This window comes from Zeus faber (genome assembly GCF_960531495.2).
Source record: "Zeus faber genome assembly, chromosome: 2".
NCBI lineage: Eukaryota > Metazoa > Chordata > Actinopteri > Zeiformes > Zeidae > Zeus > Zeus faber.
In genome coordinates this window covers 8,356,941-8,369,440 of record NC_137189.1, presented here as the reverse complement: position 1 = coordinate 8,369,440, position 12,500 = coordinate 8,356,941, and the positions used below count along the sequence as shown (strand labels likewise).

Sequence of the window (12,500 nt, the reverse complement as noted above, 5' to 3'; positions counted from 1 at the left end):
ACCCCCATGTATATTTTCACTTTATGATAATCCAATCACAACTAAATAAGAGAAAAAGGTGAACAGCCGTGGTTGGTTTATTATTGCAGCACGAAACAATGACGTGTCTGATATGAAAGATTCAACTCCTTTATCTGATTCACTCAATTTTCAGACTATTCATTCGGTTTATTCAGTTGGTGTAATGCACGGTGAGTGAGGAAGGAATTCCTGAATGATGAACGAGAGTCAGAAGAGCCGGTTTGGCTCCGAGTTGTAAATGGAATTCTTCGGAGAATCATTTTTTATCTTTGAGCCAAAGGTTCATTCACTGCCGGAGTGACTCCAAACTCCCAAGTCATTTAAAAGAGTTGTTCACTACGACAGAATCATTCGCAAGTCTTGCATCACAGGTGCCTAATTCAGTGTTTTCCGACCACTGTCATGAGAGCTTGCCAGGTGTGCCGTGACAAATTGTGTCTCAAGATCAAAATTGGAAGGCTGCACTAATCAATCGAAATCATCAGTTCCAGCCAGAATAGCATCTGATTTCATCGCAATAAGCTACATTTTCAAACTGAAAGAACCACAGTAAACCTCCCGGAAACCTTCAAAATCCTCCAGAAAATCATCCAAAATCTGACCGAAAATCTCCTGAAAACCTCATAAAACATAACCCTCAAACACCAAAGAAAACCGACAAAAGGCTCCGGAAAACCTAAGGAAGACTCCCAAACACCTAGAAAAATCTCTGAAAAACTTACAAAAGCCTCCAAAAACCAAAAAAGAAACCTTGTCAAAACCTCAGAAAACCTCCCGAAATCCACAGAAAAGCTCCCAAACGCCCAGGTAAACCTACAACAGCCTACAGAAACCTCCAGAAAACCTACAAACACCTCCGTAAACCTTCCAAAGACCTGTCCGAAACCTCCCGAAAACCAGAGAAAAGCTCCCTCTGTCACCTTGAAGGAGACCTCGGAGGTCATGGTGAAGCCGTGGGTGATGACCGGCTCCTCCTCCGTGGTTCTTCCCTTCCAGCAGTCCAGCTCGATGCAGCGGCAACCGGACAGCAGCACCTGCTTGTACATCTCCACCGACGAGTTCCCCGCCAGCTGGCCGGCTGCGACCGCACACCGCCCCGGGACAGACAGGAAGTGCAAGGACAGACAGGAAGTACAAGGACAGGCAAGAAGAACAAGGACAGGCAGGAAGTACAAGGACAGACGGGAACACAGACACATACAGAAACAGAAACAAACCATGAGAGAATATGTCCACTGGTCTGTCTGTCTGAATGTCTTCCGGTCTACCTCGCCGTCCGTCCAACTGTCCATTTGTCAGTCTGTCTCTTTGCAAGTCTGTCTTTCTGAAGCTGTTTGTCAGTCTGTCGCTCAGTCAATCTGTCTGTCGATTGGTCTGTCCTGTCTCAGTGTCAATCAGTCGATTAGTCTGTAAATCTGTCGGTCGGTCGGTCTCCATGTTAGTCTGTCAATCTGTGAATCTGTCTGTCTCTTTGTCTGTCTGTCTGTAGATCAATCTGTCTGTCTGTAGAGTCGTAAGTCTGTCTGTCTGTCTGTATGTCTATCTGTCTATAAATCAGTCTGTCCGTCTGTCTGTAGACCAGTCAGTCTGTCTGTCTGTCAGTAGAGTAGTCAGCCTGTCTGTAGATCAGTCTGACTATCTGTCTGTCTGTCTGTAGATCAGTCTGTCTGTTGTCTGTCTGTCTCTCAGCGCCAGCAGAATCCTTCCCTCCTACTTCTCCAAAAAGCTTGTTATTAGCCACATTAGCTAATTAGCTCATTAGCGACGTGCATTGGGTGAAGACAGTCATGAACAGATTGTTTCTTATCAGCCGATGAGTAAAATACTCATCATCACCATCAGCGTTAGCCATTAACTCCTCCTATCAGCGTTAGCGCTAACGTTCCTCCTGCGACGCGGCGGGGAGCCCTGCGGAGATGTGACGTCACACTTTGGGGGGTTAGCGCTGTTCCGTATCTCTCTCTCGCTCTCTCTCTCTCTCTCTCTTTCGCCTGTCTTTATTCATTTCCCACGGCAGTTCTGAATGTCTTGAAACACTTTCTGGACCTCTGACGAGTATCTTTGTGTGCTCAGTGAAGCAGGAGAGGACCACATCCCAAACATTTGGAAAAATGTACTTTATAAAACATCATCCTGTGCACGGAAGACCAGATTACATCAAACTATGTTTATTTATTTGTTTATTTTCTAAAAAAGGACTTGCAAAAATTGAATTAAAAAAATAAAGATAACAGTCTTTATCTCCTGGGAAGAATACTGCTATAAGATAAATAATGTATTATAGCAGAAGAACTTGACAGAAAAGTGCATAAAAAGATAAAAAATAGAGTGAAATAAAATACATGTACTATACTGTATCTATAAACAGAAACTAACATGTATTAGCACTCTTCTAACTAGTGAGCTAACTTATTTTGGCATTATAATAATAGTAACATCAATACTAATATTGCACTATTATTATTATTATTATTATTTTCTTTTTTTTTTAAATTGTTATTATTATTATTATTATTGTTATCATTATTATTATTATTATTATTATTATTATTATTATTATTATTATTATTATTAGTCCAGGCAGGAACCCTATTGTTTTTGTTTGAATTTTATAATTTTCTCGTTGCCATTTTTCGGGCCGAAATTGCCTTGTGCACAAAAACCGCCGAACCGACAGACACATCGTTGTATTTGAGGAAGTCCAGATATGTTGTGGTCCAAGTTTGATCCACCCCCCATATAATGTTCAGCAGATTATTATTTTTTTAATTATTCAAATTTGGCTGGATGATTAATAACACATTATTCTATTCTGTCCCTCCTATTGGCTGTCGTCCGGCACTGCTCAATTGCATAAAGTTGACGTCTGCTCGACTTTCCTCGTCGCCGCAAGGTTGTAGCTCCGCCCCCTGCAGCGGTCGACGCCCGGCTCCGGTGCGACTCTACCTTCAGTCATTATCATCTTTAAAATACAAATTTTAAAGTCCCCGTAAGGAGAGGAATTCATTGGACCGATGGCAGAATCTCAATCCTGGTGTTGTTATGATGTTTTAATGTTATTATAACATCGCCACGGGTAAGGGCGGGAGATACACGGAAAACCACAGACCTGCTGTGACTCTGCACCGACTTTAAATGTAATATTTAAGCTCATGAATATCAAGGAGGCGAGTGTCTCCGTTCAGGACTTGATTGGACAACCTTTTTACCGGGGCCTTGTTTGACTGACCTGCCCCCACGTGTATTGATGTATTAAAACCGTGCAGCCTGTTAGAGCCTGTGTGTGAACCGTTGTCTCCACAAGGTAAACAAACCGACCATCCACCAACCAGACAGAGGAAGAGAGAGAGAGAGAGAGAGAGAGAGAGGGGTGGAGACAGGTGTATCTGGTGAATTAAAACAGTGCAGCGGGTTTGAACCTGTGTGTGAATCATTATCTCCATGAAATGAATAAACCAACGATCTGTGTGCGTTCTACAACCATGACCAGGGTGAAGAAATGACTCAGAGTGGGCGAGAGAGAGAGAGAGAGAGAGAGAGACAGGTCGAGAGACAGACAGAGAGAGAGAGAGAGACAGGCAGGCAGACAGACAGACAGAGAAAGAGAGAGAGAGAGACAGAGAGGGGTAGAGAGACAAGAGTGAGAGAAGGAAAGACATGAAGAGAGAAAGGGAGAGAGGGGGAGACAGGGAGAGAGAGACAGACAGACAGACAGACAGAGTTAGAGAGATAGGGACAGAGAGAGAGAGACGGACAGAGAGAGGTAGAGAGACAGAGGGAGAGGTAGAGAGAGAGGTTTATTTTTTACTTACTTTTTACTTTTATTGTAATTATTCATATTATTACTGTTGTTGTGGTGGTGGGGTTAAATAATACTGATTATCAATGTTATTACTGTTATTATTATGGGGTTAATCTGTTGTTATTGTATCTAGTGTTCCTGTTGAGTGCTATCTGCCTTCTAGCTTTGCTTTGGCAATACTGTTGTATTGTCATGCCAATAAAGCTGAATTGAATTGACAGAGAGAGAGAGAGAGAGAGAGAGACAGAGAGAGAGGGAGAGAGACAGAGAGAGTGGGAGAGAGACAGACAGAGAGAGACAGAAGTAGACTATCCATCCTTCATTGTTTTTATAGATCTACATTTTTCTATTTTTACATTGTCTTCACTTATCTGCACATATATTATATATTATTATATATGTATATATACAGTATATCATTATTATAAATATATACAATATTTATATATATTCTATATAAAAAAAAAATTTCCAAATAAAAATACTTAGTTTTTAATTAAAAGGTTTCGGTTTTTTATTTTATGTCAACTTCATTTGTTTCTGTATATAATTTATAACAACAATAAACCCTTTAAACGGAAATTGAACTGAGATAGAGAGACATATTGTTAAACTGCACATATTGTTGATATTTATGCTGTGTATATGTGGTTACCTGTGAGATATGTGTTGTGCGAGGAGTTGATGAAATAGTTGGACAGCGGCAGCATCATGTCCTCGCTCTGGTCCAGCTTCTCCGGGGGGATGACGCTGTTCTCCTCCCCGCTCAGGTACCTGGAGAAGCCCTCCACAGAAATCTGACCTACAGCAACACAAGCTGCATCTGTTAGCATGTAGCACGCCGACGTTGGATCTACTTATCTATTTTTCATTGTTCATTTCTAGGTGTATTGCCATTTTGCATTGCCATTTTTAATTATCTATCCATCCATCCATCCATCCATCCATCCATCTACCTATCCGTAGCAGTTCCGCCTGCCACATCCCACCTTAGTGGCTTTTTTAGGTGCTCGTCCACACAGAGACACAGGCAGTGATCGAAAAAACACACCAGCTTATTGTAGAGTAGAAAGTGGCAAGATGTAACAAGCCGGGAGCAGATGGACTTTTGTCCTGACAAAGGCTCTCCCTGAACTTGTGTGGAGACTGGTGATTTCACCTGTGCTCATCGAATGCTCGGATGAATCATGAAACGGATCCACGGATGACGCGGTCTCCCAGGTACTGCACACCACGCTCACGCACCTGGATGGCCGGAAGGGGGCCTATGTGAGATTGCTGTTTATCGATTATAGTTCAGCTTTCAATACCATAGTCCCCTCCAGACTGGCTGTCAAGCTGAAGGAGGACTTCCTCTCATCCAGGTGGTCAGGGTGGGGAAGCACATGTCCAGCTCCCTCACTCTGAACACAGGATCCCCCCAGGGCTGTGTCCTCAGCCCCCTACTGTACTCCCTGTACACACATGACTGTGTGGCCAGGTCCAGCTCCAACACCATCATCAAGTTTGCTGACGACACCGTGGTCGTGGGCCTGATCACTGACTGCGATGAGAAGGCCTACCGCGAGGAGGTGGCTGACCTGTCACTCTGGTGCCAGGACAACAGCCTCCACCTGAATGTCAGCAAAACTAAGGAGCTGATTGTGGACTTAAGGCGAGGATCACAATCAGGACACACGCGCCCTTGGTGATTAATGGGATTTCTGTCGACAGGGTGAGCAGCTTCAAGTACCTGGGAGTCCACATCACAGAGGACTTAACATGGACTTTACAAACAGACACTCTGGTGAGAAAGGCGAGGCAGCGTCTCTACCACCTCAGGCAGCTGAGGAAATTCCAGGTCTCAGTGAGGCTCCTCAAGTCCTTCTACTGTGGAGCAGTGGAGAGCATCCTGACAGGCAACATCACTGCCTGGTTTGGGAACTGTACTGCTCAGCACAGGCAGGACCTGAGGGTGGTACGTTCAGCTGAACGTACCACTGGAACTACCCTCCCCTCCCTGCAGGACTTATACACCAGGAGGTGTAGTAGCAGAGCCTGCAGGATCATGAAGGGTCCTCATCACCCCAACAACGGACTGTTCCAGCTGCTGCGGTCAGGCAAGCGCCTCCGCAGTCACACAGCGAGAAGAGAGACTCTCCCGCAAGCCATAAGAACTGTCAATGCTGACCTCACCAGGGGTCCACTGAGACACACACATAGGCTCCACTACCTTACTGTAATACTGTACTGTATGTAGCATACTGTACCGCATACTGTGTCACTGTTCTGGGTTGTTCGGTGTTACCGTATTGCTGCGCCATACTGTTGTATACTGTGTTGTATATCTCACAAACACTACCTCCCTTTATTCACATCACATTTAATGCACATAATCTCTATATACATAAATAGCCTATCCCATATACATAAGTCTATCTCATATACATAAGCTTATTCCCTTTATCAATTCTATTTCATTTTATTTTATTTTATTCTATATATTTTGATATTATTCTATAGTATTCGACTTACTGCATTACGTTTTAGGAATCAGCTAGTTGGTCAAGTAGAAATTGTGTGTAATCACCGGGTGCGTTGCATTGACATTTCACTGCATATATGTATGAAAGTATGTATGTGACGAATAATCCTCTTGAATCTTGAAATCATCATGGGCAAAACAGATCGATTTTATTGACAAAATAAATACAAAATTATTAATTACAAAAACGTTTTTAAAAAAAAAGATTATTCATGGTATATTTTCTTTTAAATCTCCAAAAATGCATCATCACTGATATGAACTTATGGTAGGGTATACCAAGCCGGACCACGATCGACGTGCGTTTTTGAACTTGAGGAGATAATCAAAATGGATAGTTGGTTAGCATCAGGCACACTGAAAAGGAAAGAAGCCATTGGTACATCATCCACAAGCAAAGTCCCGGCGGGACATCGGAGGCGGGACTGTCCCTCCTCTCAAACAAAAAAGAAAGGTTCGGAGAAAGTATAGCGTTGAATATTTATCGTTGTGATTTTTTTGGACAGGCCCCAAAACTGTTACCGCTGTGTGTGGTGTGTTCCAAGATTTTATCAAACAAAGCTCTGAAGCTATGTAAACTGCGGCGTCACCTCGAGGCAAAGCACCAACAGAAGATGTCCAAGCCACTTGAATTTTATGATAATAAACTCAAGGAGTATCAGAGGAAGAAGAAAGTCATTGAAACCTCAAGTGTGGGCACCGAGAACGCAAAGGCAGCGGAAGCGTCCTATCGGGTCGCCTGACTCATAGCCAAGCTTGGTAAGCCACACACAATCAGGGGAAATTGAATTCTTCCTGCCACAAAAGTGATCGTGGGGGTGATGTCGGGAGAGAAGGCGTGCAAGCCAATCAACCTCATCTCATTGTCTGAAAACTCAGGCAGACGCAGGATTGACAAGATGGCTGAGAATGTGTCAGAACAGCTGATAACGAGCGAACGAGAGGGACGTTTTTATGCCGTCCAACCGGATGAATCGTCAGACATCACAAATCTGTCAAAGCTGCTTGCCTATGTAAGGTGTGAAAACAATGCAGAGATACAAGAAGAGTTCCTGTTTTGCAAATCTTTACCGACACATTCAACTGCTGAGGCCTTTTTCGACATTCTGAACGCGTTCATAGCGTTCCAAACAGGATTGATTGGTCCAAATGTGTGGGAGTGACTGATGGGGCCCGTGCGATGCTGGACCAGCACACTGGAGTCATCACCCCCGGTGAAAGCTGCGGCTCCACTCGTAGCATCTGTCCACTGCAGTATACACAGAGCAGCGCTGGCCATAGAGAAAATGCTGCAGATCTTAAGACTGTTCTAGATGAGGCGGTCAGAGTCATCTTCATCAAAAGCCACCGATTGCAATCACCTTTGTTTCACGTTTTTGGGGACGAGATGGGCAGTGACCATAAGCAGCTTCTGTTACACATCGAAGTCCGGTGGTTGTCAAGGGGGAAGGTACTGATGCCACTTGTTGAATTGTGTGATGAGGTGAGGGTGTTTTTTCTCGACACAAAGTTTGAACTCGAACATCGCTTCAGTGATTTCGAGTGGCTAGCTAAATTGGGATACCTGGTCGACATTTTGAGCCACTTAAATGGACTTAACCTCAGTCTCCGAGGAAAATCAGTTATCATGTTTGACAATCTGCTTCCCATCACCGTGATCAATCATGTCAAAGAGCACCTGCAGGGTTTGAGGACCAAGCTGCGTGAAATCTTGCTCATCCCAGAGGTGCACCGCAGCTGGATTGAAAACCCCTTCGCCAGGCAGTGACGAGACCCTCACAGGCCTGAGCGCAAAAGAGAAGGACAATCTACTGGATCTCTCCTGCGACCGCGCATTGAAACTGGCTTTCTCACAGGAGTACCTGACAAACTTTTGGCTTCATGTTGCTTCTGAGTATCCCGATCTGTCCGACAGAGCTGTGCGATTTCTGATGCCTTTCCCGATGAAGTATGTCTGTGAGACTGGCTTTTCGGCGCTTGTGGCATTGAAGACGAAATACAGGAATGAACTGAATGTTGAGCCAGATCTTCGCTTGAGACTGTCGTCTCATCAGTCTTCTCATGAGGTGAGTCAATATTAATATGTTCCTGTAATTGTTAGTTTTATCAGTGCTGGCGTGAGTCGTTAGGCTACATTCAAAACACTGCGCCCTTCAGACAGCGCTTACTAAATACCGTAACCAATGTTACGCAAAAGTTCCATAGATATAAGGTTATTTTCAACGAACCTTTTTTTTGTTTTATCACTGTTATGTATGAGAATGGATTTGATTGTTAAAATAAACGTTCTCTGAGAACGCACTGTTTGGCTCCCGGATAACTACTGGTCAGATGTAGGCCGCGAATACTTCTACCCTATCTATCTATCTATCTATCTATCTATCTATCTATCTATCTATCTATCTATCTATCTATCTATCTATCTATCTATCTATCTATCTATCTATCTATCTATCTATCTATCTATCTATCTATCTATCTATCTATCTATCTATCTATCTATCCATCTATCTATCTATCTATCTATCTGCCTATCTATCTATCTATCTATCTATCTATCTATCTATCTATCTATCTATCTATCTATCTATCTATCTATCTATCTATGTGTCTGTCTGTCTATCTATCTATCTATCTATCTATCTATCTATCTATCTATCTATCTATCTTTCTATCTATCTATCTATCTATCTATCTATCTATCTATCTATCTATCTATCTATCTATCTATCTATCTATCTATCTATCTATCTGTCTGTCTGTCTATCTATCTCCTTGAGTGATACTACAGACTACTGTCTAGTGTTTATTTAATATTCATGTCATTTATTTATTAATTTATACCATTTATGTATTTACATTTTTTTGGAGTGTATTGCAGACATTTTGATTGACATTGTCAATCAATCAATCAAAACACTCACACATGTCCTCTATCCAACACTCATCTATCCATCTATCCGTCTCTCTGTCTTTCGGTCTGTCTGTCTGTCTCTCTGTCTGTCTGTCTGCCTGCCTGTCTGTCTGTCTGTCTGTTTGTCTGTCAATCTATCTATCTATCCATCCATCCATCCAGAAATCCATGTACCCTATCTATCTGTATGTTCTATCTATCTGTATCTGTATCTGTATCTATCTATGCTGCTTTTTTCCTGAGGGGACAGTCAAGTGCTACTCAAAGCAATGTTATGTGTTCTATAACATGTAATGTAACTTGATGCGATCTTGTTTAATATAATCTCAAGTAATCGGATGCAGTGATCCCCGGTGGGGAATGTTTTTTTATGGCAGGTGCTCGAATTCATAATTCGATATTCATTCATAAGTCCCTCCTTCACCCGTCATCCCCTCATCTCCTCTGGCTTTTATTTGCTCACTTATCACGTCCAGTTAAACTCATTTTCCTGATAAAATAGTGAAAAATATGACTAAAATAGTCTAAATATTGTTAGAATTATAATATAGCTCGCTGAGAAATCCCAATGTTGAATGTTAAATGAAGGTCATAAATGAAGTATGAAGTGAAATAAAGTCCCTATAATTAGATATAAAATAACTCAAATGGTTGTTCCTTGTCACCATCTGTTGTGATGATATCAAAGATTGGTAAGGGTAATAATAATGAAAAAAAATGTGATTAAAAAAAAAGTTGTGTTATTTAAAAATTGTGTTATCACCATTCTTTGTCCTTGGGTGGGGATTAGGACAGTTATAATTGTATACATTTTGTCACAGGGATTATTGAAATATCTATTAGTTTAATAATGCGTGAAGGAGAAAGAAAAAGGACTCCTTCGATGCTTCAGAATTACGAATAAAAACAGATGCAAACTCTCAATTGAAATGGGGAAAGAATCTCTAAAAGGTCGGATTTCCATTCATACCAGATTCTTTTCACAGAGAGAGTAAATAACAAAACAATGAGAAAGGAGAGATTAAATAAATAGAATGGACTTAAATGAGAAAAAAGTGATAAACCAAATCAAAACCCATTTCCATTTTTTATATCCATGAAAAAAGGCTAATGCCTAATTTCTTCTAAAAAGAATCCGACTTTGTTCCCACTAACCTCTACTGTTAGTGTTAATGATTCATTTACAATTAATTCTAAAAGAGTGAAAATAACCAGTTTATTACAATAAAATACAACATTTATAAATAACAATACACTCAAATATAACAATAACCTAAAATAACAATAACCTAATTCACCAGTACCCTCAGTGTGGTATTTGCTGCTTCAGCATTCTGCGTTTATTGAAAGAACGGCGTATAAATCCCCTCTTTCCAAATGAAGAACAAGCTCAAACCACACACACACACACACACACACACACACACACACACACACACACACATTCAGCAAAACGATAATTTGAATTTCGTACAACCCGACTAAAAGTATTGAGGAGCAGGAAAAATCCTCTTATAATCCGTCTTTATCCTCACACACGTGAACACACACACTCTACACGAATGTACACACACACACACACACACACACACACGCAAAATATGCTAAGTGCTAGCTCGCCGGCTGCAGTGAATCCCTGCGGCCAGCTTATGCAAATTAATGCAGCGCCGCCCTCTGCAGAGTTGCACGACTAATTAACGGATCGGAGGCTCGTGTCGGTGACATCAGAGCTCGGCGGTGCCCCCTGTTGGACCCTGCAGGACCCCCAGCGCAACCCATCTGCTGGGAACAGGACCCACGCCTGGTTTGGCCTCCATGGGCATCAGCACCACAAGCTGCCGACCCGAAAACACCCACCCCCCTAGCGTAAAAATAAAAAAATAAAGTAAAAATAGTAATTAACATTTTTTCAAATGAAAATGAGAAACATGTAACAAAAAAAATAGATTAAACATTTTATATGTAGGCATTTTTGGAGGTATTTGTCTTTTTTTCTAACCCTGAAAAAAATACACAAATAAATATCCACATATTACTTTTTATATTTATTTGTATTCTTTGGACAAAAACAAAAAGTGAGAATTTTTTTAAATGACGATCTGAGCGTGAAATTGATCCTCAGTGAAAAGACACCCGCCGCTCGGCAGCCAACCTGTTCAGGCCACACAGTATTCAGCTGCTACGACGGAGAAAGGCTTGTCTGAAGAGCTGAAGGACCAGTGGCACAGGACGGAAAGAAGTAAGAAGGAAGAAAGTGGTGAGAGAGAGAGAGAGAGAGAGACTGGCATTCTCCCCTTAGCCAAATCTCTGAAGTGCTATATACTGTATATATATATAGTTATTGTTATATATTGTCATGTATACACACAGTATACTGTACTGGATATATACAGTATATATAGAATAAACTGTGTATATACTGTATATTAACAGGCCTTGGCAAAAACCAGTTGCCCAGTTGCCCCGGCCACTAGATTGGGGCGACTGACAATCATCTTGTTGGGTGTAGATGCCCCTGTTGTCATTTGGATACAGCACTTGCGGAACATGAAGTGTGATAAATATTATAAGAACATCCACTGTTCAGAGGAGGCTGTGTGAATCAGGCTGTCATGGTCTCCACGACCACGACCGAAAGAGAACAAGAAGAAGGAGAGACCCGCTTGGGCCAAGAAAAACCCACGCCATGGACATTGAACCGGAGCAAATGAGGAGGAGCCCAAATTTGAGACTTTTGGCTCCAACCGAGGTGTCCAACGCAGAGAAGGTGAAGGGATGATCTCTGCAAGTGTGGTTGCCTCTCTGTGAGGCATGGAGGAGGAGTGTGATGGGGGTGGGGTTCGGCTGGTGACACTATCGCCAGGATAGGATTCAAGGCACACTGCATACACCATCATTTATTTTTCAGCAGGACAATGACCAAAAACACGCCTTACGGGCTGTGGCAGCGCTGTTTGACCAGGAAGGAGAGTGATTGAGCGCTGCATCAGAGGACCAGGCCACCTAATCCCAACTGAGATGGTTTGGGGTGAGTTGGACCAACGAGTGCTCACCGTGCGTGGGAACTCCTTCAAGGCGTCGACGAGCCGTCCAGGAGGAGCAACCTCAACCTCACAAAGCTGCTTGAGAGACTTGAGAACGCCAAGACTGTGCAAAGCTGTCATCAAGGCAAAAGGCCAGCGACTTTGAAGAATCTAAAGTATAAAAAATTGTCTTTGATTTTTTTTTCACTTTTTTGG

The 12,500-nt window shown here is 42.3% G+C and overlaps 1 protein-coding gene across 3 annotated transcripts in view; it reads right to left on the bottom strand.

The window, feature by feature from the left end:
* plcb1l (phospholipase C beta 1-like) overlaps nucleotides 1–12,500 on the bottom strand; it is a 189,721-nt gene that overhangs the window by 44,218 nt on the left and 133,003 nt on the right. For all 3 annotated transcript variants that reach the window (XR_013844756.1, XM_080024119.1, XM_080024120.1), the window contains 2 exons: nucleotides 4,479–4,625; nucleotides 942–1,099 (listed from right to left, as the gene is read on the bottom strand). Coding sequence is in view for 2 of the 3 variants with exons in the window: in XM_080024119.1 (XP_079880245.1) it covers nucleotides 942–1,099; nucleotides 4,479–4,625 (305 nt within the window). In the remaining variant the exon portion in view is untranslated. The remainder of the gene's footprint in view (nucleotides 1–941; nucleotides 1,100–4,478; nucleotides 4,626–12,500) is intronic.